General features: G+C 47.6%; 4 protein-coding genes across 8 annotated transcripts in view; 2 read left to right on the top strand and 2 right to left on the bottom strand.

The window, feature by feature from the left end:
* Window positions 1-2,236, bottom strand: part of LOC135371251 (uncharacterized) — a 139,561-nt gene extending 137,325 nt beyond the window's left edge. For 2 of the 3 annotated variants that reach the window (XM_064605336.1, XM_064605337.1), the window contains exons 1-2: window positions 2,089-2,235; window positions 704-847 (exon numbers count right to left, since the gene is read on the bottom strand). The gene's annotated coding sequence lies outside the window, so the exon portion shown is untranslated. Of the gene's footprint in view, window positions 1-703; window positions 848-2,088 lie in introns of all 3 variants that reach the window. The other variant, XM_064605335.1, reaches the window with a different exon arrangement.
* A 984-nt stretch (window positions 2,237-3,220) lies between these two features.
* LOC135370366 (Na(+)/citrate cotransporter-like) lies at window positions 3,221-7,123 on the top strand. 2 transcript variants are annotated; one of them, XM_064604100.1, is made up of 14 exons: window positions 3,221-3,394; window positions 3,485-3,634; window positions 3,711-3,826; window positions 3,892-4,034; window positions 4,092-4,116; window positions 4,197-4,307; window positions 4,370-4,495; window positions 4,550-4,669; window positions 5,484-5,561; window positions 5,627-5,734; window positions 5,792-5,972; window positions 6,505-6,666; window positions 6,724-6,861; window positions 6,920-7,123. In XM_064604100.1, the coding sequence occupies exons 1-14, from the start codon at window positions 3,287-3,289 to the stop codon at window positions 7,064-7,066; spliced, it is 1,713 nt and encodes a 570-aa protein (XP_064460170.1). In that variant the 5' UTR covers window positions 3,221-3,286; the 3' UTR covers window positions 7,067-7,123. The 2 variants fall into 2 exon arrangements, with proteins under 2 accessions (XP_064460170.1, XP_064460169.1); XM_064604099.1 differs by having other exon boundaries at window positions 4,191-4,307.
* Window positions 7,124-7,894: 771 nt separating this feature from the next.
* LOC135371242 (Na(+)/citrate cotransporter-like) lies at window positions 7,895-12,196 on the top strand. 2 transcript variants are annotated; one of them, XM_064605315.1, is made up of 14 exons: window positions 7,895-8,172; window positions 8,281-8,430; window positions 8,505-8,620; window positions 8,702-8,835; window positions 9,141-9,198; window positions 9,410-9,592; window positions 9,666-9,791; window positions 9,859-9,978; window positions 10,043-10,120; window positions 10,335-10,442; window positions 10,510-10,690; window positions 10,755-10,826; window positions 11,776-11,913; window positions 11,968-12,196. In XM_064605315.1, the coding sequence occupies exons 1-14, from the start codon at window positions 7,927-7,929 to the stop codon at window positions 12,166-12,168; spliced, it is 1,911 nt and encodes a 636-aa protein (XP_064461385.1). In that variant the 5' UTR covers window positions 7,895-7,926; the 3' UTR covers window positions 12,169-12,196. The 2 variants fall into 2 exon arrangements, with proteins under 2 accessions (XP_064461385.1, XP_064461384.1); XM_064605314.1 differs by having other exon boundaries at window positions 10,755-10,916.
* Window positions 12,197-12,681: 485 nt separating this feature from the next.
* LOC135371243 (Na(+)/citrate cotransporter-like) lies at window positions 12,682-21,601 on the bottom strand. Its single transcript, XM_064605317.1, has 13 exons — window positions 21,420-21,601; window positions 20,478-20,627; window positions 20,282-20,397; window positions 19,470-19,636; window positions 18,839-18,926; window positions 18,590-18,766; window positions 17,011-17,130; window positions 16,848-16,922; window positions 14,789-14,893; window positions 14,523-14,703; window positions 13,938-14,099; window positions 13,545-13,682; window positions 12,682-12,983 (listed from the first exon to the last, which is right to left on the bottom strand). Exons 1-13 carry the CDS (start codon window positions 21,528-21,530, stop codon window positions 12,816-12,818), a joined length of 1,758 nt encoding a protein of 585 aa, XP_064461387.1. The 5' UTR covers window positions 21,531-21,601; the 3' UTR covers window positions 12,682-12,815.
* Between the last annotated feature and the right edge of the window lie 1,116 nt (window positions 21,602-22,717).

Here is a 22,717-nt window from a genome sequence, read left to right as displayed (position 1 = left end):
AGCAGACACGTAAAACATTCGCGTTAACAAAATATATAAGCCGGTTTCCTCGTCTGCCTGGCGTCCGCCATCTTCGCATATGCCCCACTCGCCATGTGAGGACTACATTATCCGCTGGCGGAGGTATACCTCTGTGGCAGCTGCTATGCTCAATCCTTGTAGTATGCTCTATAGTTGTATAGTTGTTGTATGCTCTATCCAGCTGCTATCTAAGTATGCTTATAGCGACAACTTTCATGCTTATAGCTATAGCTTGTCCGCTATCTGGATGCTTATAGCCATAGCTTGTACGCAATCTGGTATGCTTATAGCTTGTACGCTATCTAGCATGCTTATAGCTGTAGCTTCTTATGCTATCTAGTATGCACATAGCTATAGCTTGTATGCTATCTAGTACTCTTATAGGTATAGCTTGTATGATATCTAGTATGCTTATCGCCGTAGCTTGTATGCAATCTCATATGCTTATAGCTATAGCCTGTATGCTACCTAGTATGCTTATAGCTGTAGCTTATTATGCTATCTAGATGCTTATAGCTATAGCTTGTATGCATAGTATGCTTACAGCCACAGCTTATATGCAATCTAGTATGCTTACAGCTATCGCTTGCATCCTATCTATTACTCTTATATGCTATATATGCTGTAGCTCTAATGTGTATAGAGTGAATATGAAGGAGAAAATCCGTGTACTTTCACTTACTTTTGTTGACAGAAAGCAGTGGAACGCTATTTATCCAAAGACTTGTCACCCATCCATTCATCTAAGCACACTATACTGGAGGGTAAGATGTGGGGTACTCCAATAGTCGCTGTTCAGAAAACGGAGCTGGAAGACAACATGTACCTGAAGATAACAGAAAGGACACCGTGAGAGACCACTAAGTCATCTCGAGTAACAATGTAAAATCCGCGTGTGAGGTGTCTGGATCGTTTCTCACGGACTTCCCAATATAAAAATAGCATCTCACCACACAGCACGTTCTGCTCGGTCGTTGTGCCGAATAACACAGCCATACTCCCCCTGATTCGAGGAGAGAGGAGGGCCTGAGCTTTTTTTGTGAAAATTAACGTATATCATTACTACAAAAAATGCGCTGGCGGTGGTACTACTGAAACAGCTCGACGTCTTCAGCTTCACATGGGCGGGCAACGTCACGACTAACTGGGGGAATGTGCGTCCTGGGCCGACTTCTAAGAGAATTGTGCCGACACATGTCTGACAGCGACTTGGGAATCCCTAGGAAAAACCAAAAAAATGTACGCCGCCCCCCCTCATATCCAACAAATCTGGAACGAGAGAGATGGCAATCTGAATGGTTGCTGCATGGTTCACAGCTTGTAATGCGATGAAGTCCCGCCTCTGGAATGCAGTGGCAAATCCTTTCTTCGTCTAGCATAAGCTACTTCTTCTATATATGTATCGCTCCCTTCACAGTTACACTTTTCGTGGAGGCATCTACTCTGCCTTTTAGGGAACGATTATAGACGATTGCGTTCAGACACGAGACTCATCGCGGCGTCAGTATGCATTTCCAGAACGATATAGTCTTTCCCTTCCATACAGTGGGGCGCAGACTTGCCTTAATCAGCGGAGCACGTGTCATCGGGCGCTGATAGACAGCTGGAAACGAGTTGGAATGATCCACTAAACCATTGAAGGGAGGGTCGGTACGCACAACGGAATAGTCGAAACGCGAACGCATCCATTGTGCGTACCGACCATGGTACCGACCGACCCACCCTTCAGGGGATTGTGAATCATCCCAATCTCGTTTCCAGCTGTCTATCAGGGCCCGACGACACGCGCCCCACTGTATCATTCACAGTTTTCCAATGCTCGGAAGTTGACCACGTTACAATCAATGACAGAACTGGAACTCAGCCACGAGTCATGTGTCTTCGCGAAATTGCAAAATTCCCGTCTTCGTTGCTCGGAGCGTAAACACTGTTCACCTATAAACTTAGTTCCGACTAGCGAGTGCGGTTCCACAACAACGAGAACGCTCGTCTTCAACCAGGAACGCTTCAAACTTGCACGTCCACAGCCAGTGCCTTCGTAGAGAGCAAGTCCCGTCAACGACTCACCCTGTTTCTGACATCTGCCGTGGAACATGAGCAATCGCTTCGGTGCGTAGTGCTCCAGAAGTACCTGAAGGAGTGCTGCATAGGCTTGACTACTTCGAATGCCTAACGAAAGAAAAAAACTCTCTACAGCCGTCTTGTTCTCGGCCTTCCGCCAACCCCAAGCGTTTGTCACCTCAAGCGTCAGATACGAACCCAGATAAGGGGAAGCGCGCCACATACAGAAGTGATGCTCATCGCGGAGTGTTATCAAACCAGGCTTGCTTTATCTTGCTCGGCGTTCAGGGCGCGAGTTAAGTGACTCCAAGTATTCCGTCATATGTCCCTGAGGCTATCCAAACTATATTTAAAAAAAACTGCTCTGTAACCAGAACTGCAGAGCCTTTGAGGAATTTTCATACATAAATAAATCAATAAACGATACAACGCGGACTATATGACCTCCATCTGTATATGCACTATATGTATTTTGTTTGGCTAACAATAAACTCTATTTGATTGATTGATTAGAAGACGTCGCGCTGTGATCTAGACGCATGCATTGATTAATTCCGCTTCATCGCCGCTCATTAACGACCATGTTTGTGCCGTTATGGTAACAGGTAAGCCGCAACATGCCGCAACATGTAAGACGCGGGAAGATGCACTCCACGTGATCGTCCAATGCCCATCCTTTAAACAACACCGAGAAAGGCTGGAAGCTGCCCTAAGCAAGCTCGACTCGCGCCCCTTCAGTTTTTGTAAACTGCGAGGTAAATGGCCCTGCTCAAAATTGCAAAAGAAAGCGGAGAAAGCCCTCTTCGTTTTTCTTAAAGAAAGCGGCATCGCAGACCGCTTCTTGACCTGGACTCAAAACACGAGACCAAAGCAAAAGTGTCACGTGTCATTCACTCAAGAGTGACACATGCTAAAGACTTTTCTGTGGATATCACTACCTATATCACCTACAAGAAATGGAGCTGCAGGCGACATATGAAGTCACCACATAGCTAGACTACGCGCCATTTTCTGAGAAGAGGAAGAAGTGCTGAAGAACCTTCTCATTGGAATCGCCCTGTGCGGCTAAGGGCCATTTCCTTTGTGGATGAAGAAGAAGAAGAAGAGGATCGTGCCGCAGTGCATGCTCTGCACCGTTGTTTTGTTCTACTCGTTCTGTCGTCAGCACCGCCCATCTGTAAAACCATTGCGGAGCACTCGGATAATGGGCAGGTGGATCTGCACTGCATTCATTATCCGCAACTGGCATAGGGTACTCGCCCTTGCATCGCCTATCGCCCTGGCTCTCATTTTCCTCATCAGTGACAGCAAGGTGCATAAAGCGTCATCAGATTGCTGTATTTAGGTAGAACAAATAATATAGTTGGCGTCAATTAACCATACTACCGCCACCTTTCTTCAGGAAGCGCGATGTCTGTACGGCATCCTCATCATAATCATTTTCTGGATGTTCGAGCTGCTGCCTCTGCCTGTCACCTCCTTGTTACCAGTCTTCATTTTCCCTTCGCTCGGTATCTTGACAACAACGGAGTCCACGGCTCCGTACATGCAGGTTACAACATGTATACTCTTGTGCTTCCCAAACGGGAAGTAACCCCCCTCTCCTAATCTCCTCTTTACTTATTTAGGATGTAGTCATGATGTTGCTCGGCAGTATGATATTGGCCATGGCTGTGGACCATTGCAACCTGCATTACAGGATTGCACTTCGTATCCTGCTGCATACTGGGACAAGTACCATGCGGTACAATTTCCTTTGTTTATGGCACTGGCATGACAGCTTTAGTCACGAACACACTTATTGCGTAGTGTGTTGCTGGGCTTCATGCTGTCGACGGTCTTGCTGTCCATGTGGTTGAACAACACAGCCACAGCCCTCATAGTCGTCCCCATCGCAGACGCCGTCAGTTTGGAGATTGGTAGGCGAGGTCATATGACCTCGCGGACATACGGTGAGTATTCATCAAAGGTGGTAGCCATAAATTAACGCACAATGCCCCCTCCTACAGAGTCGGGTCCTGCGGATGAGTCCTGGTATGTTGTCCGTTTAAGCTCCTTATGAATTTTGCGGTAAAATATCGTGGCTTAAGGTGACACGCTTCGTGAAGTTGCAGGAGAGAACGTCTATTGTCAGTCAACCCTCTATCCACCCCACTCTTTGAGCTCCAGCCCACGTCCACTGTAAACCAGCATCACCCACAATCAACGTCTGTCGACTACACAATGTACGTGCTGACACTCCAGGTCCAGCAAAAATTTGCCAAGATGGCGGCTTTCATTATTTCAGGTCACCAGAGTTGAGGGAGCTTCAGAACGCGATCCTTCTCGGCGTGACATACGCCACTAGTATCGGGGGCACCGGTAGCATTTTTGGCACGTCGCCGAACTACGTGTTCTTGGGGCTAGTTGAACAGTAAGTCATATCATATACAGAGTTTTCTAATCTAATTTCATAATGATACCAAAGGCAATACCCTGAACAAACGGACGTATCGCTTGCCACGTGGATGATATACAACGTACCACCCATGCTCGTGTGCACACTGTTTGCGTGGCTCTACGTCTACTACTACCTTGTACCTCGCAGGTCAGTTGGCTTTCCGAGAGTTACGAATAGGGTTGCCCTGCCATGTGCCGGCCCATAGACGACAGAGTGCCAGGTGAACGCGATGCGTTCTGCACAGGTCTTGGTCATGCGTCATTGAAACGTCATCACGCACGTGACCGTGAAAATGTCGGCTCCCATGATCTTCGGTGAACCCGATAGCAAGAAATGCGACTGCTGTTTCTGTGCGTCGTTTTGGGAATTAGTTTTATCTGATATCCTTACAGTAAAGCACGTAGCTCTGCAGTTAAGACCTCGTACCGCTGACCACGCCTAAAGAGGTGTGATAACGGCACCGTCGCCAAGACTCACTCGGCTGATGCTATGCACTCATTTCGGAAGCGCTAAAACTGAAGCATGCTCACGTGACCTCAAAATGATGTCGCCTATGACATGTGACCGCGGCACTGTGATTTGAACGGTGGCTATATTGGCTATAGAGGTGGCTGTTTCTGTGGGGCAGGCGCCGCGAGTGAGCAGCAACGTCAGCGCCCCAAAATATGCAACGCGTGGTAGTTTAGCAGACGACGTGGCACTTCCAAATACGTGGTTTCGAGTTGTTCGCACTTGGCTAGATACATCGCTTTTTCTGTGGATTTCCTACAGGTTTTGTACCTCCCCTTGACGCATACCGCTTGAAACACCACGCAGAACCCGCTGATTAAACTCCTTACTGTTTGGATCCGTGGCCGCTTGGGCCCGAAATGGCGCTGTACAAACTTTGCTGCAACAGCTCCCTATAAAAATGTCGGGTGTAGGCACCTTTGTGGATTCATGTTCTACTCCCCTGTACCAGGTACCACGGCTGCGATACCGATGGAGTCGACCTACGCTTCGCCATTTTAAAGCAATACGACGAACTGGGGCATATGACGTAAGCGCCCCACTGCCGCCCCCTTTCGAGGCTTTTGTAAACCTAATTGTGGTCACTCTTATTAGGTTCCACGAGGGTGCTGTCCTGGCCATTTTCGCCCTAACAGCCACGGCGCAGTTTTTCCGGGATCCCGTCTTCTTTCCTGGGTGGTCTTCGCACTTCGCCTTGGCGAAGTAAGCACGCGGGTGCTGGCTGTTGATACAGCACTCAGCTCGTCCTGACATTTCCAGCAAAATACGTGACGCTACGCCAAGCATGCTGGGCGTGTGCCTCCTCTTCCTGATTCCGGCGAGACCCAGAAAGAACTTCCCTGGTCCAGCCTTACTGAACTGGCCGTCTGTCCAACGAAAGATGCCCTGGGGCATTGTCTTGTTCGTGGGAGGAAGTTTCAGTGTAGCTGCCGCATCCGAGGTTAGGATTGCTCGTAGTACAAGCTCGTGAGACATGCACCACTCGGGGACGAGATACCTTGCTACAACATTTAGTCCCTTTCTGGACCAAATACACAAATGTGTGCTCTTTAGTGCCAGGAAGTAAATTTCAGGGTCAGGGGACTGAAATAGGGAGTAACCATGGGCGTACCGAGAGGGAGGCAAGAGGGGGACGTGCGCCCCCCCACCCACCCCTGGAACCTGGAAGATCGCTTGTGAAAATAGTGCACTCTTTAGTCATAGGTCGTAATGATTATTCTCAGGTGTCATGATAGGAACCTCCGAACACTCACTCATGGCGTGATGTCCGCCTCCAGAAAAAAATGTGTTAGGGGGCATGGGGGTTTTCACTCTTGCCCCCCTGGAAGCGCTTTGCCCCCACTCCCCGAAAAAAATCTGGGAACGCCCATGAGAGTAACCGTAGCCTAGGTGACCAGGAGCTACAACTGCTTCCTTGTTTGCACCTTGTTTCTTGTTCTTAAGCGTGTGACTTGAGCTCATAAATCTTTCAGGCATCGGGACTACCACTGACAGTTGCCTCAAAACTTGCAGCGCTGAAAGGCCTGCCCAGCGTCGCCTTGGTGGCAATAATGACAACTCTGACCTCCGCCATCACAGAAGTGTGCAGTAATACGGCTACAGCCAGTGTTATGCTTTCGGTTTCAAGTTACATGGTACAATCAGCCCTACGTCGTAGCAGAATGCCTTGACGTTCACACTTTTCATTTCAGGCTAGAGCTATCCGAATTCACCCCTTGTACTTGATGATACCAGTCACAGTCGCTGCTTCCTTCTCGTTCGTTTTGCCAGCGGGAACGCCTCCTAACACTTTGGTCTATCACCACGGCCGGATGAACATTTACTACATGGTGCGTCATCCATTGTATCTAGCTTTGTTTATGCTTTGAACTTTCCCTTGTGTTTCAGGTTCGCTCCGGGTTAATTATGAACGCCGGCTGCATCTTTATCGAAATGATATTTATCACCACATTTGGATTCTGGATCTTCGACCTGAAGACGTTTCCGTCTTGGGCTGATAGCCGAAATTATACATCAGTGTTGCACTATACCTGATGTACGCGAATGACTTGGGTCAGCGATGAATATGCTATTAAATAATTGTGATGTGTGCGTTCTGATTCTAAGTAATCTTAGTCCCGTTATAGGTGCACATAGGGAGATGCCGTAGTAGAGGATAACGTAACATGGGTAGAAGAAAAGTTCTCTGTTCTTACAAATTCGATTTCATTGGGGGCAACTACGTGGATGATGCCCATCAAAGTTTGTTCATTCGCCTTTGGCTCTTTCTTAAACAGCTACAAAGTGTGCGAGCGCAGGTGGCAGCATGTAGACCGGCATTGTCGGGATAAGTCATATTTTTGACGTGCGGATGGGGAGAGGAGTGTGTGTTTATTGGAAGAAAGAAGGGTACGCGCAAGGTCAGTCGGAAAAGGATATCTGCGGCTTGAGACCGCCACCACCACGCGCGCGCGCACACTTTTGCTTGAACACTGTTTAATTGCCAACTGTATAGGATGGGACAGCGCATGGTTTGCTCCAGGCTTGCTTCTCCGTAGGTGTCTTCTTACACAAGTGCGAAAGGTGATGTGAGAGAACTAAACACTTCCACGCGCACAACCCAGCAGGTGTGCCTATGAACTGTCTGTTTACCGTCAGCATGTCTTTAAATGCGGTAGTCTAATAGCGCCTTATAGGATGTGGTATGTGGTCAATATTTTTTCACGTGGTTTGGTCCGTTGTGATCCTATAGAGCTACGGACGGACCTCCTCCTGTTTCGTCCTCTCAAAAGATGGCCGTGACAGACACGTTGGTTGGCTCTATGAAGGCTATATGGCTTCAGAAAGAAGACGAACGAAGTTGCCCGTTTCGAGGAATATTGAGCCAGTAGGCTTGCGGCTAATGGCCATTCTCCATGGGACAGAACTGCGCCATTTTTGTGAAGTCGAACAAGAACAACAGCACTGAGCACTTGCCATCGTCATCATTGCTCGTGCAATCGTTCTTCTTCCGCACTACCCGGGTGCCGGTGCCACAGGTCTTCCAGAGAAGCATTATGGCAGAACATCTGTCCACGTTCTTCTGGGCAAACTGGCGGAGGCTAATGGCGTTCTTCGTGCCCATCATCTTGCTGCCTATGTTCGTCGTCTACGACTCCAAGGTGCGTCTCATTTCAGCTCCATTTCTACGCGTCCTGTTTCTGCGGTGTCCAACGGTCACCGGAACAGTCAATCCGACAAGGTCCTCAAAATGTCATTTTCTTATCCAGGAAAGCCGGTGTGCGTACGGCTTCGTCCTCATCTCCATCTTCTGGATTTTCCAGCTGGTCCACACTGCTGTCACATCCCTTCTTCCAGTTTTCATATTTCCGATGCTTGGAATTCTCACGACGGCCGACATTTCTGAACCATACATGAAGGTATCTGACGCGGAGCCACATGAATACTACTTGACCACGGGGTAGAACACCGGATCCTTACCTTTCCTCCGTAGGATGCCATAATGATGTACCTAGCAAATATGATCCTGACCAGTGCTGTGGAACATTGCAACCTCCACTACAGGACAGCGCTTACCATCCTCCTTGGTGTTGGAGCCAGCACAAAGAGGTTGACACTCTTCTAGTCACTATATGCCAGTGTTCAGGGACCTCCTGGCATCTCGCTATAACCTTATATTTCGCTCTGTAGGATGATGCTCGGCCTAATGCTCGCCTCCATGTTCTTGTCAATGTGGGTACGAAATAACGTCGTAACACTTATGTTCCTGCCAATTGTTGACTGCGTAGTGTCGGAGATTTCCAAGAAAGCAGTTGGAGCACCTGGTGAGTAATCCACGGTTGGCTGCGTTGATGGGGATGACACTCAAAATCGTGATCAGTTACACATGTAACGTTGGCGATACAATGGAGCAGGAAAACTCTCTTAGTAATCTAATTGCAGTAGCGTTTAATGTCTCGTTTTGCGCTGTCATACGTCAGTAAGTTCTGTCTAGACTTTTCTTTTCTTGTTTTTTTTTTTTTTTTTTTGCCCCGAACATTTGTTGCGAATTTCTAATTGAGATTTTTAAGGCTAGCCTTGTGTGACTAATATTTTGGTTTTTATATTTCGTGTTTGTTATATTCTTTAGCTCAACGAAGAAGTGTAACCCTCGACCACGCATTCAAATCTGGCATGGATGAAACGGGGCAAGTGACTACACAGTTTTCTTCTGACGTCCTCGCTCGTACCGCATTTTTTTCAAACTTCGCTAGAATTTTGCTGGTCACGGGAGTATGTCACGTGTTCACAGCTCCACGGGCTCTATATATATGTAACATTTTCGTAAACTTACAAGATACGCATATTTCGAGTTGTGCAACAGAACCGACTACATTCTTCATACTGCGTAATGTTCAGGGAGGACAGGGAGGAGAGCCAGAAAGCAATGGGGCCACCGTGTGTGCATGAAGAAAACGTGCAGCCACCGTTTAATCCTGACCAAAACGTACAGCCACCGTTTAATCCTGACCAAAACGTACAGCCACCGTTTATGCCCCAAGAAAATGTACACCCGCCGTTTATGCCTCCAGACATAGCAAGGTGAGTGTTTGAAGCTATGGGAAACGTTGCCCCGCAATGCATGCCTCCTATCGTTTACGTACCCTTCCAAAAGCTACGAAGAAAAGAAGCAATTTCAGCGTATCCTGTTGCTGGCCGTGGCGTACGCAGCCAGTATCGGTGGCACAGGATCACTGGTCGGAACTTCGCCGAATCTTCTGCTGTGGGGAGTTCTAGAGGAGTGAGTTCTGTGCAATTTGTCAGCTTGAAAATGCCTAACTTTACATGGCACATTGGAATCCCAACAGCTTATACCCGCATGTCACTCAACTCACATTTGCTACGTGGATGTACTACAATGTTCCTCCCATGCTGTTATGCGTCACGTTCGCGTGGCTTTACCTGTACCACTGTCATGTCCCTAAGAGGTAAGCTCCTCCGAAGCACAAGACACTGACCGCCGTGTAACCAGATTTTCCTGATCACAATTAGGTACCACGGAGAGAAGGCAGATCACAATGCCATACTCAGGTCTATTCGGATATACTACCATAATCAAGATGGCATGACGTGAGTACTTCTAGGACCCGCGGCTGAATCAGTAATACGGAGTGGAATCTAGGCTGCTGCCAATGGTCCTGGCCAACTCACTTTCTGTCGTCCCCATGATGTGTAGTAGCTTCCGGAACGTGTTATCGTAGACTGAACCTCTCCGTAAGAAAAATCCTGTGTCCGTCCCTGGTCACGACAACTGTGGTTTTACTTTACCTTTCTATCACATTAGGTTTCACGAAGCAGCTGTCTTCATCATATGGAGTCTTACGATACTAGTATGGTTCCTGCGAGACCCGTACTTTTTTTCCGGGTGGACATCACTCTTCACCCTCAAAGAGTAATAATACCTTCGAGGTAAGACAGTACTCAACATGATGCTAACCACACTATACGTACTTCTATAGAAAAGTGCACGGCGCGACACCGGCGTTCTTTTCGGTCGCACTTTTATTCCTGATTCCCGCGAGGCCCATGCACGAAGCAAGCGGCCCCTCGCTCACAGAGTGGTACGTTGTCCAAAGGAAGACAGCGTGGGATGTCCTGCTTCTTATGGGAGGAAGTTATGCTCTGATCAGGGCATCGGAGGTATTCCGCTCATGTTGCCTAATAACGCGGTAGTATATACTGACAACACCTCCTCTCTTAAAAGATGTCCGGCCTATGTTCCGCAGTGGGATCTTTCTTCGCCTTCTTGGACTTCGTACCGAGGGTACTGCTTGTGGTAATAATGTGTGTTTTGACTACCATCTGCACAGAAGTGGTCGGTAGCGCAACTGCTGCAAGCATCCTACTCCCACTAATGGCGGCCTTCGTACGTATTTGATGTAGCGAGGTATAGGCCAGAAGGGGTCTTAGTACTATCTACGGTTTGTTCTATATGCGATGGTTAATGGTCGTATAAGTGTACAAAGCAGGCGTTTAGGGTCGCGGAACACAAAGCGCATCTCATGGACGGTCCTGTAGAATTGGACGCTTGTACTTGCTCGCGTTGATTCACGCACGCAATAGACCTCTACCAGAGAAACGTCATCATGACGTTGGTAGACAGACTGAAACCAAAACAAATCTGAAGGGGCGAGCTGGGTTTCACGAATGGGCACTTGCTCGCTGCCTCCTATTGAAAGAAAGGTAGGACCGAAGGTCGCGTCCCTTTCATGGACCATCGTGATCACCTCAAGACTGTGGTTTTTCTGCGCTACCTTGTTCGCCTCTGCCTCCGAGCGTAGATCAACACTACCAAATTGGTGGCGCTGTCGAACACTATGACGTCTTTGTTTACATGCAGAGAGAGGTCTACACCTCCGCACGCATGGCGTTCAGGAGCACGGTCAGGAGCATTGGAACTGCTGTTGTATCATGAGTGACACATACCATTCACGTTCTCAGGCTTTTAGCCGAGAGAGTATACCACGCCCTGCACAACACCAGTATAATTAATCGCAGTGTTTGAGTACGATGCGTGGGAAATACTTGAGAAATGACACACAAAATATGTGAAAAAAAATGTTAGCAGGGTGCGCTTACTGACCCTTCTTGGTGAAATAGTGCAGGGGGTGTCTGTTAGTCACCATGTTGCTAACCCTTTCTTCCCTAATTCGCACACCGTATTTCCGTATGCGTACAGGCAACGTATGTTGACATCATGACATGACAGAACACATCCATTTCAGGTGCGAGCACTCCGCATTCACCCTCTTCACTTGATGCTTCCGGTCACCGTATCCGTCTCGTACGCTTTCGTATCCCCTCTGTCAACACTGTCCAACACTATTGTCTGCGACCACGGCAGCATAGAGGCTTCTTTTATGGTGCGTTATGCATAACGTTCTACATCAAAAGAATGACGTTTGTTTCCATTACAGGCTCGAACAGGGATTGTCGTGAACATCTTCTGCATTGCTGTTCAATCTATTTGCGTTCATACTGTAGGAGTATTGATATTCCACATAAACGATCTACCGCCTTCGATAGAAGGCACCAATTCGACGGCAATAACGTCGCCGAAGTACTCAAGAGCTGGAGAGGGGAAAACAAAATGGTTCTTCCCAGCATACGGTTTATGATGTTTGCAATTACACCTTATATATGATATGAGCATGTCAAATTTGTGCATTTTATAGTCCATATAGGCGACAAAACGATGTATTTTGAGGGATTGTCGGTATACGGTGCTGGAGAAGAGCTTACGGGTGGGACTCCTGGTGACAGACCGGTACGGACACATGCACCCGTTCAAGGAAGTCCCTGGATAACGACCCCTTAACTTTTGTCCCGCACTGTACAACGTCCCTGCTAAGGAAGGTGTTATGGTATTCCTCGTGTGCCTTACGCAGCGCTCTGTTACGAACGCACACAAGAGCCAAATACTGAGCCATTCAACAAGCCATCTCCAAATCCTCAAGGATCGCTGTCACCCGAAGTCACCGCAGAGGAAGTCTGCACGTATACATGTCCCTGTGAAGGCGCTGTACTTTTTGCAGAAGGTCATGGTGTTCCCTATATTTCACATGGAGAATGAAAGAGCGTGCAGGACGCCGGGACGGGACGCCGTCAGTTCTGGTTAAGAATAAAGGAAATTCACCTGTCTTGTGATTTATTTACAGTTTAGCCGGTTTTGCAGCGGCCGGAGGGGGGGGGGGAACGTGGACAGCGCAGCAGGTCTGCTTTGTCCACGCTACTTCGCTCTTCAAAATTTGCGGGTCTTCATAGTTCAAGTTTGGTGTAGCGTAGAATTCAGCAAAGTTCCTGTGAGATGCACAGTGTTCTCGACAACCCATTCCGGGTTTTCGAACATCCCGAATACCGCGTCGCCGAGCGCGTATGTTACTATCACAGTGACAAACATCGTGATGAGTTTCACCACAAAACCCGGAAGAACCTGCAAAGGGAGGAAATTGAGGGGAAGGGAGGGGAACGGTATGTCAAAATGGTTATCCAGTCAGTGGCGCGCACACCTAAACTTAACAAAGCTAATGATCGCTAATGAACGTGACGTAGTCGTTCCCGAATATCGCTGCCATTTGTTCGACTGCTGTAACCACGGGGACGACACGGTATTAGCCGCATAGGCAGCCACTCGTAGCCGCTGATATTTTACATTGATTGGATGAAGCCAGCTACGCTCAGATTTTACGTCAGTCGACATAATCAAAGAGGGAGAGGAGATATCGACCGGTTTTTCAAGTCTACTAAATTCTTCCTCTCGCTCATCCACCACTTGGAGTCGCCACACCGTCTGTCGTCTGCTTCTGCCAAGCGCTGCGGACGATTTCAAACACTGACTTTCTGTGGCTACTAGTGGCTACAAATGGCTGCAACGCGACTGATGACGGCTCGTCTCCATGGCTACGGTTACCGAAGCACGGTCGTGATTGGTGTACTATTACGTCCCGTCATTTGAGTGATCATGCTTTCCTTATCAAGGTGGTGCAGTACGTACCATATCCGATATTTTTAGGTGGGCATGCTCATACGCAATGGTATTTGCCGGCGTCCCGACCGGGAGTATAAAGCAGAAGTTGCTGGTGATGGTAGCAGGAACCATAAGAAGCAAGGGGTTGATGTTCAGATCTTCAGCCTATAGTAACGATAATTTGAACATAAACACTGGATGGCGATCCTAAACTATAAGGAGAAAATGAAATGAAAAGGGGGTATGATCATGATTTAAGGGTAAGATTCTGTTTATGCATCGTAACGGGGAAACCTAATGTTAAGTCCAGAACGGTGCATCAGTATGTATTTTATGGAAGAGACTATATCGGAAATTTATCGTATACTCTTCATCTTATGTCGTCATCCCTGTCCTCTGCAGACAGCGAAATACACTCACCAGTGTTGCAAATATAGGTAGCAGAAGCGTTACTAGTCCAGCATTGCAGATAACTTCGGATATGACGGAGCATATGACGGCCAGGACTATCATAAGCACAAACGGTTGAAGGTGACCCAAACCTCCGAGGAAATGTCCGATTTTCTGAGACAGGCCACAAACCTAAAATACGTTTCGAAGAAGACTGTAAAATAACACTGTATTGCGACGCTTATTGGCTATATTCATTAAACGACACCTAGATAAAGAAAGCGCGATCGCTTTGGCGACGTGACGTAGTCATGAAGAGTCCGCCAATCACGACGCGCTATCAGCGGCCGTAGCTATGGGGACTAGCCGTCATCAGCCACATGGGGAGCCACAGAAGGCACGTGCCTGCGACTCGCTTAAGCAGACGACGTCCAGAATTTGTGCACGGGCCGAAGCAGCTCGTTACCCAAGCAGCACAACATCTTGGCCCAATATTGGACCAATATTGTCAATACTGGCCCAATATTGGGCCAAGATGTTGTGCTGCTTGTGTAAGTAGTTTTCTTTATCCATGTATCGGTGGAGTTGGTTAAGTCCAGTATAGCAACAACGTACTCGAGTGGACTCAGCCAGTGCAAATCCGCTTCCGACAAGCAGTATAACACTCCACTGTAGCTTGGCTTGAACCAGCCGCCATGACACAAGAGGAGGGGACCGTACGATGTCTGTTGGCTGCGCCGGGATCATGAAGAGGAGCACCACTACCATCATGGCGGCAGTGGCGTCCTTGGGTTTCCTGGAAACGGGACCATAAAGTAGCGCGCTTATGCGGAACGTTTACCAGCCGTTAGATTCACAGCAGATCGTTGTTTCCAACTCACACGGCGCCGAAGTACGTAGCCCAGCCTTTCGCAAACATGGGATCTCTGAAGATCCACAGAAAGACCAACAGGAGAAAGAGAGATCCAACAGCCACTTCGTGAAACCTGCGCGGGAGAAGAATGGAAATACATTGATTAAACGACAACAAGAACTTCATTTCATTAAAATGTGAACATCGTTGCAATAAATGGTGATGTAAGTGGAATGGGTGAAGAAGTGTGGTGCATAACAACAACAACAACAACAAATAAGTTAATGATAATGAATGGGGAAATTCGCCACTTAAGGTGCGGCCCACTACCCGGCATAACTTTACACTCTGAAACCAGAATGTCACATATTCGAAAGCAATTTCGGCGTACAAGCAATGCCGTTATCTTGTCTGACCTGTTAAGATTACAACTGCACTCTTAAAAATGATGGTGGTGGTGGTGATGGTGAAAGGGCTTGCCGTTGTCGGCCTCACGTATGTGGGCAACGTCACGACTGACGCCTTGGGGAAATGTGCGTCCTAGGCCGACTTCTAGGGGAACTGTGCCGACATATGTCTGAAAGCGTCTATGGTGAGATTATGGTTGGCTATAGCAGCGTGCTATGCAGTGAAGTTCATTTCTAAGAGTGTACGCCGCCATCCAACGAAGGTTTACGTACGACTCTCGTCAAGGTTACCTTGAACTCCGCTCGAATGGCGTTCAAATTAACTCTGATGACAGCTGTACATGTATAGCGTCAAAGGAAGCCGTATACCGTAAGAGAGGACCCGCATGTGGACAGGCTCTAATTTCCAATTTTTTCATCTGGGTCGACCTATGCTATGCTGCTAGACCTCCGCAACAAACTAGCCCACTTTCCCAGTAAGCTGTACGCCCCACATTTTCGACAAATAAAAAAAAACGTTACGGTATCCAAGTAACTGCCGCTACTGAATGTGTCTCTGCCACAGTCCACTAAAATGCTGGGTTAAAAACCTCCCTTTTTCTTTTTTTGGTAACTTGTTCAGTACATCACAGGTGCTGTGTCCGGAAAGTAAGAGCAACGGTACCACGATGAAGTTCTTAGACTTGTTTGTGCAGCTAAGGCGTCAGACTCGATCGAAAAGGTATCTTATCCACCAGGTTATCGCAAAGAGCCAACTCGCAACATAAGAGCGGTGGGCATAAAGTTATCTCCGTAATAGGCTTTCGCCGGTGGATAATGTAGACATCACATAGAGTGTGATAGGCACACGAGATGATAGACGAAGATGGCAGACGAGAAAGACGTGAGAAATTGATTTTCTGAGGCTGGAACACATAGGAAGGACAAATACATGTGTTTGGTTAACACAAATGTTTTACGTGTTTCCTTTAAAAGCATGCGAATGTACTCCAATTACGCCGTCTCCGACAAGTATTTTCGCAACATGGTACATGTACAAGCAACTGTTTAAAGTGTGCAGGCGCACTACGTCGTGACACGGAGATGTCACGCGCAGGCCTAAAGGCGAATTACAGATGTCTTTAGATTTTTTGAGTAGAGCCAGCACCACCTATGTAGAGAAAGCCTGCTTACTCGTCGACGTGACGTAATAACTAAGAGTCAGCTAATCAGGGTCGCGTTTTCACCGGCGGCAGCCAACCACGAACGTGCTTTCACCAGTCGTAGCCATGGAGACGCACCACCGTCGTCTGCGAGGAGCGATTGAACGTCCCCGCGTACACATTTAGAAATGAACTTCACCGCATAACACGCTCCTAGTCAATCATAATCTCGAGTGATACCGTTATCTGCTCGGATTTGTTGAAAACGGGAGGCGTACGCCTTTTTTGTGACATTTATGAACTGCATAAGTGTCACAAAAAAGGCGTACGCCCCGTTCAACGAATCGGAACGCGAGAACGTTGTCGTTCGGGATTATGGTTAGCTAGGTGCGTGCTATGTGGTGAAGTTCATTTTTAAGAATGTAGATGGCCTGTCAGCGTTGACCTGTCCCGGAAGCTTAGTGGTCGCAAGCGTCCCATATAGTATAAGTCATCTTCCACCTAAACCTCTACCTGCTACATACGCGTGGCTACTTACCTTATGGGTCCCAGAGCCTTGTAGTTCTGTCGGATGATGTCGCTTCCAGAGGTACAGCACCGATCCATTTCGGGCCTGCGTGCGACATCGCATGCCCTCATTCATATATACTTTCCACATTATACTGCGTGTAGAAGTTTACGTATAGTCAAAATGAACGCACCTTTTCCAGAAGAAGAGGGCGATGATCGCGAAATAGAACAATACTGTGCTCAGCACAGTGATGGGAATGGCGAAAAACATCCAGGATGCGTAGTCCACCGGTGCCCTGTCCTTGTAGAGGCTGGCAAAGTATAAATTTTAGTCATCACAACCTCTTTCGCAGAGCCGCGAAACGTTCACAAAAAACGAGAAGAAATAGTGCCTTTTGAGCGATAGCATTATTATGGGGTCAACCCGTACTTTTCCCAGGGAGCGACCTCTGGGTACTTGCCCAGCATCAAACGGGGTGTGTGGGTAAAATGTTTGGGGATATATGTTCATGGGTATATCAATTGGTAGCTGAGCTGTATTGGACAATCTGAACTACTTCAGGGGGTTGTAATAATTCCAGATAGAGTGTACATTCCCCTGGGCTGGGGGGGGGGGGGGCTTCACGGCATAACACGCCCTTAGCCAACCGTAATCTCGCGTGACATCGCTTTCCACAAGCAGTCCTGCCAAGGAGCGTTTTCCACCCTCAATGACCGGAAATCGGAAGGTATGGGTTCGAATCCCATTGCTGGGGAGTTTTTCTTCGTTCAATTAAGGTATACAACCGGGCGTTCAGAGACCTGACGTGTTCGTCCATTACATCGTTTTCTTCCTTGATTTGTTGAAAACGGGAGGCATACGCCTTTTTATGACAATTACAGTGACTGCGTAAGTGCCATAAAAAAAAGCGTACGCCGGATGTTTCCCACCAATCAGGGAAGAGAACGACGTCATTCGAGATGATTATTGGTCCAGGGCCCCGACCTAGAACTCTGACGTATAACCAGCCTTATCGTTATATTTAAAGTTCGCGCGCTCCAAAGCCGCTTTGGTATAGGCTCGCGCAAGATCTCGTGGCCAATCACAGGCCGAAGTTAGATGTCGGCCCAGGACGCACATTCCCCGAGCCCTTTCATCACCACTACCACCGCGAACGCCACCACAGGCCGACGCTATGTTTTTTTTTTTTTTTTTTGATTCCGTGTTAGCACCGCGAAGCAAACTGTGGCTATGAGCGGCGTACAGATGTGGACAGATGGAGAGAGGACAGCAGGAAGGAATGGGGGACAGGGGAGGTTAGTATGCGTCCTGGGCCGACTTCAGGGGGAACTGTGGCGACATTCGTCTGGGAAGTCTTCGAAAAACCCAGGGAAAACCTGAGACAGCACAGCCGGCTGTAGGATTCGAACCCACCACCTCCCAGTCTTCGGCACGACCTTGGCTACAACCAACGCTCTGCCATTCGTTATGTATTTAACGTGCGTTATGGGATAACGAAAAGTTGGAGATCGGGCTCCAGGAGCGTGTTATGATGTGACGTTTCGTTTTAAGAATGTAAGTGCGTCCGTAGCTTTATGGTTCGGTAGCATTGTCACGTGACCCCACGTGATCGCAAAGTTTACCGCCAACCATGGTCCTATAAGTCTATCGCATTTAAAAGCCTATGGGACAATGTCCAAAGATGCAGCAATTTTTTTTTCTTATTTTTAAATGTCACTTGTGTAAACAGATAATACACACTTAACGTTAACCTACATTTCGGTACTTACTCTTCGATAACGAACTTGAAGATAATATTGGACGGAGCACTCGTTATGGTCGTTATTGCCCCAGTGTTGGCTCCGTATACAACGCTAAGGTAGAACAGGACCCTTATCCGTTTCCTGCACTGCTCAATCGTGATGCCGTCGACCTCTGAAGGAGATGATAATACCTCTTCCGCGGGGCTGTGGGGATTTTCCGACAGTTAGACAAACGCGCTTCAACATCAACTTTGTGCTTATAGCCAGAAAACTCACCAACATTCTTCCTGGTATGCCACAAGCTCCTTCTCTGAAGTTGGCACTTTGGCGTAGCCGTTTTGCTTCGCTTCCACGCATTTAAGAGCTATAAGGTTAAAAACAATTCGTTCAGGCAGTGAATTGAAGCATGTAGAACACACACGTACACTTTTAAAAATGAACTTCACCGCATAACACGCTCATAGCAACCCATCATCTCGAATGATATCGTTATGTGCCCTGACTTGTTGAAAATGGGAGGCGTACGCCTTTTTTGTGACACTTATGATGCTCACAATCTTCACAGCGTACTCCTCCCGTTTTCAACAAATCAGGGCAGATAATGATAGCATTCGAGATGATGATTGACTAGGAGCGTGCTATGCGGTGAAGTTCATTGCTAAGATTGTAAGGTTATTAGAATATAAGTCCACCCCTCCCAGCTTAAGAATCGTAAAATAAGAAAATTGGTTTTTACGGCCAAAGGCAAACCTTCCTCGATAGTAAATTCGATCGAAAACGCGAGAAAAAAAAACGCAACAAGATGGCGCTTCTGCCAGCGATTGTTGCGGGACTCGTAAATAAGTTTTCTTTTCTTCTTCTAATACGAGCTGTTCCTCGAGTGTTCTTTCGTTGATTGTGAACTTACACATCTTCTCGGTCATCACGTCGTTGCACTCTTCACCCTCTGCTTCCTTTTTTCCGAAAAGCTCGACTACGAGAGAGTCGACCACCGGCATCATCATGGCCGTGATAGCCACGTTGTTGATCCAGATTGCCAAGAACATAGAGATGAGCATCAACCCTAAAACCAACCTGAAATGTGACGGAAGCGTACTTAATACTATACGCATTATGTGAATAGCACGCGTGCAGGATGGTTTTTCTCGCACAAATCCCACATAGGCGACGCTCTGCGCATGTCTGTCGCGAGCTCTACATATTTGTGCAACGGAAGTCTTGTGATTAGGCGAGCTCGCGTCAAGACGCGGTACCGGGTATAAAAAGATGTCGGAAATTATAGCGGCTCCATATTCTACAGCATAAATTGGAAGATGCCATGCAATAAGCCCTCTCTCAGTTGCGCCCTCTGTAGCGGTGTAACTCCATGGACGTGCCCTGTGGTTGCTGGGGCATGGTAGTCCTCACACTCTTAAAAACGAACTTCACCGCATAGCATGCTCCTGGCCAACCGTCATTTCGAATGATATGGTTATCTTCCCTGATTTGTTGAAAACGGGAGGCGTACGCCTTTTTGTGACAATTATGAACAGCATAAGTGTCACAGAAAAAGGCGCACGCCTCCCGTTTTCAACTAACCAGGGAAGATAACCATATCATTCGAGATGACGGTTGGCCAGGAGCGTGCTATGCGGTGAAGTTCGTTTTTAAGAGTGCACCCTTTCTGTTCACTTTCTCCCTGCAAAAAGGCAAAGTAAAGGCAGCTGGTCTAAAACTCACCGCCGTATGCCAGCTCCTGTAAGACAAAGCGTCTTCAGCGCTAGCCTTTGGTGCAGGTTCGAATGTTCGATGGCAATCGCCATTGTCAGAGTTCCGATAAACATCATGTTGGTCTCCTGTAAGTTAGATAATTGCGGAAAATCAGTTCCTTCTGGTATCCGCGGAAGCTGATCGTTTATTTGATACGAAAACGAACATTCATGTAGAAGTCGCATATTTCTTCCGTTCTCATGAGTCCTAACAGCGGAAGGAGTGCCACTGGAATCATAGACGTAGCTCCTAGCGGTATGGGCTCGACGATCCAGTACAAGGACATGATCAGGACCACGTACGCACATTTCCACATCTGAAATAGTCCAATGTATTAGCGAAGGCTTTTAATTCATAGAGTTCACTGAAGAATGACATTGCTATCGACCTGATGAGCCCCAAGAGAAATGTGCCGGAAAGAATGTCCCGCCACCGTTATAGGGCATCGCGTTATCCATTCTGTAGCGACGCTAAGTGGAGTATAGCCACGAAACCTTTGATCACAGATGGGCAGAACCATTAAAGTAAAGATAGTTGGGTTGACGTTTGATTGTCGAAGGGACTACCTTCATTGCTCGGAAGGGACCATGCGTTCCAGGTCTTACAGCGCCGAAGGGAAACACAGAAAGAGGACACCCAGCCGGTGTTGGGATTCGAACCCATGTCACGTAAGTGACACGGAAGGCGATCATCTTAACGACCCCTCCACAGTCCACCCATGAGAGACGGGCCCTTCGTCCTCAGTTCACATCCAGACGACTCGATAATGCGAAGCCGGAAGGCACATGGGTCGGCACTCATGAAAGCTAACTCTTCACTAGGCCTTGCTCTTCAGCAGACTCACCGACCTCTCAATTCGCGTCTCTCGCGGACACATCAGTCATTCTTGGACAAAACATCAGAAAATAACTTTAACATCCAGGTTTTTAAAACTTTCTTCGTGCTTGGGCCTCATGGTACGACAGGCTGACTGGCAATTTTGTATATTCACTAAGACTTCGTATGACACGTCTATACTGAAGAGACACTGACAGAGTAAATACACAGCGAAACTTCAAAAGAGAAGCACAAGAAAGTGAATACGAAAGTGACTCGTGTCACGACCTACCTGACCGTTTTCAGACACATTCAGGAAGGGAAGGAACATAATTGGTATGGCCACCATGAGAATCTTCCTCCACATCTTAATGGCGGCTCGAACAACATTGTTCCACAACATGGCTGAACCCCCTGCAAGGATATAGTGAGATTTCTACCGTCTGCTCCCGGTCGGAGAGGCCAGAATCGGCCTGATGTTGTCCATATATACACGATCATGCGCATGCGTCGTAAGAGTCTTATGTAATCACAGACGAGGGTCTGAACAGTATTCCTGCGGCGTTATCAACCATGCATAGATTGGTCACGTAGGAACACGTGTCCCGCACCATCTCAGAGGCAAGTACGTCAATATCGGCGTCGCAAAGATAGTGATGTAATGGCTTGGCCAAGGCGAATGCTTCATATAAACACGGCATAATGACATCGTAAACTCGCAACCTATCTGGACAAAAGAAAGATACGGCACACTTGTGATGCAGGAGGTTTCATAAGTGCGGTGCAGGAGGCAGAAGACGTCTGTAAGATAACTGGAGTTTTCTTTATATATATTTGCGGCTTCTCAACGTTGACTTCCATGCTTAGCAGAGTGCCAATAACGGAATAGAAAGACGGCAACTATACTTTGAATATCAGATAGGATACCTTAATAGCGATATAGCTTTAATGAATGCAACTATACAGAGTGTTTCAGTTAAATTCCCGGGCTAAATAATTCGCGAACGGGTGCACCTATATGGAAGAAGTACCTTTTTTACAAGTACACTCTAAAAACAGAACTTCACAGCATAGCATGCTGTGCTCCAACCATTGCCAAGAATGATAGGGTTACCGCTTCTGATTCGAAGAGAGACGGGGGCGAACGCCTTTTTGTGGCATTTTCATATATCGAAATTGCCACAAAAAGGCGTACGCCCACCTCTCTCTTCGAATCAGAAGCGATAACCTTATCACTCGTGGCAGTGGTTGGCTCACAGGGTGCTATGCGGTGAAGTTGTGTTTTTAGAGTGTATCTGTCCGATACCATCTATACAAGCTGCGCACCGTGTGAACGAGTGGGAGGCGCCATTATTTATATAAAAATTCAAATGAGTTTCGTTTTAAAAAGACGTAACTCCTAAAGCAGGGCGCCGTCGGCATTAAAATGGGTACCTCCCCTTTTGGGACCTTCAGTGGAGAACCTTTTAGAGAGAACTCTGCCATTGAAGCGGGTCATTTGTTGCAGTAATTAATTGGTTTCGGTTGGTAATTGGTTTACATATTTTTGGCGCAGCTGGTCGTGGCGAAGTGCAAAAGGACGCTCTTTCA

The sequence above is a fragment of the Ornithodoros turicata genome, chromosome 10 (assembly GCF_037126465.1).
Source record: "Ornithodoros turicata isolate Travis chromosome 10, ASM3712646v1, whole genome shotgun sequence".
NCBI classification, from domain to species: Eukaryota; Metazoa; Arthropoda; class Arachnida; order Ixodida; family Argasidae; genus Ornithodoros; species Ornithodoros turicata.
The sequence above is the reverse complement of the archived record's forward strand: the minus strand, read 5'-3'. Positions and strand labels throughout refer to the sequence as shown.

Excerpts from the sequence above, each read along its gene's own strand:
- LOC135370366 (XM_064604099.1), top strand. The coding sequence starts at position 3,287 with ATGGGCAGGTGGATCTGCACTGCATTCATTATCCGCAACTGGCATAGG. Across the intron at positions 4,308-4,369 it reads ACGTCTGTCGACTACACAAT|GTCACCAGAGTTGAGGGAGC; the intron begins GTACGTGCTGAC and ends TCATTATTTCAG. Across the intron at positions 6,667-6,723 it reads TTTCGGTTTCAAGTTACATG|GCTAGAGCTATCCGAATTCA; the intron begins GTACAATCAGCC and ends TTTTCATTTCAG.
- LOC135371242 (XM_064605314.1), top strand. The coding sequence starts at position 7,927 with ATGGGACAGAACTGCGCCATTTTTGTGAAGTCGAACAAGAACAACAGC. Across the intron at positions 9,593-9,665 it reads ATGCCTCCAGACATAGCAAG|CTACGAAGAAAAGAAGCAAT; the intron begins GTGAGTGTTTGA and ends CCCTTCCAAAAG. Across the intron at positions 10,917-11,775 it reads TCCCACTAATGGCGGCCTTC|GTGCGAGCACTCCGCATTCA; the intron begins GTACGTATTTGA and ends CATCCATTTCAG.
- LOC135371243 (XM_064605317.1), bottom strand. The coding sequence starts at position 21,530 with ATGTTGTGGAACAATGTTGTTCGAGCCGCCATTAAGATGTGGAGGAAG. Across the intron at positions 18,927-19,469 it reads CGTGATGACCGAGAAGATGT|CTCTTAAATGCGTGGAAGCG; the intron begins GTAAGTTCACAA and ends TTAACCTTATAG. Across the intron at positions 17,131-18,589 it reads TTCAAGTTCGTTATCGAAGA|CCTCTACAAGGACAGGGCAC; the intron begins GTAAGTACCGAA and ends ATACTTTGCCAG.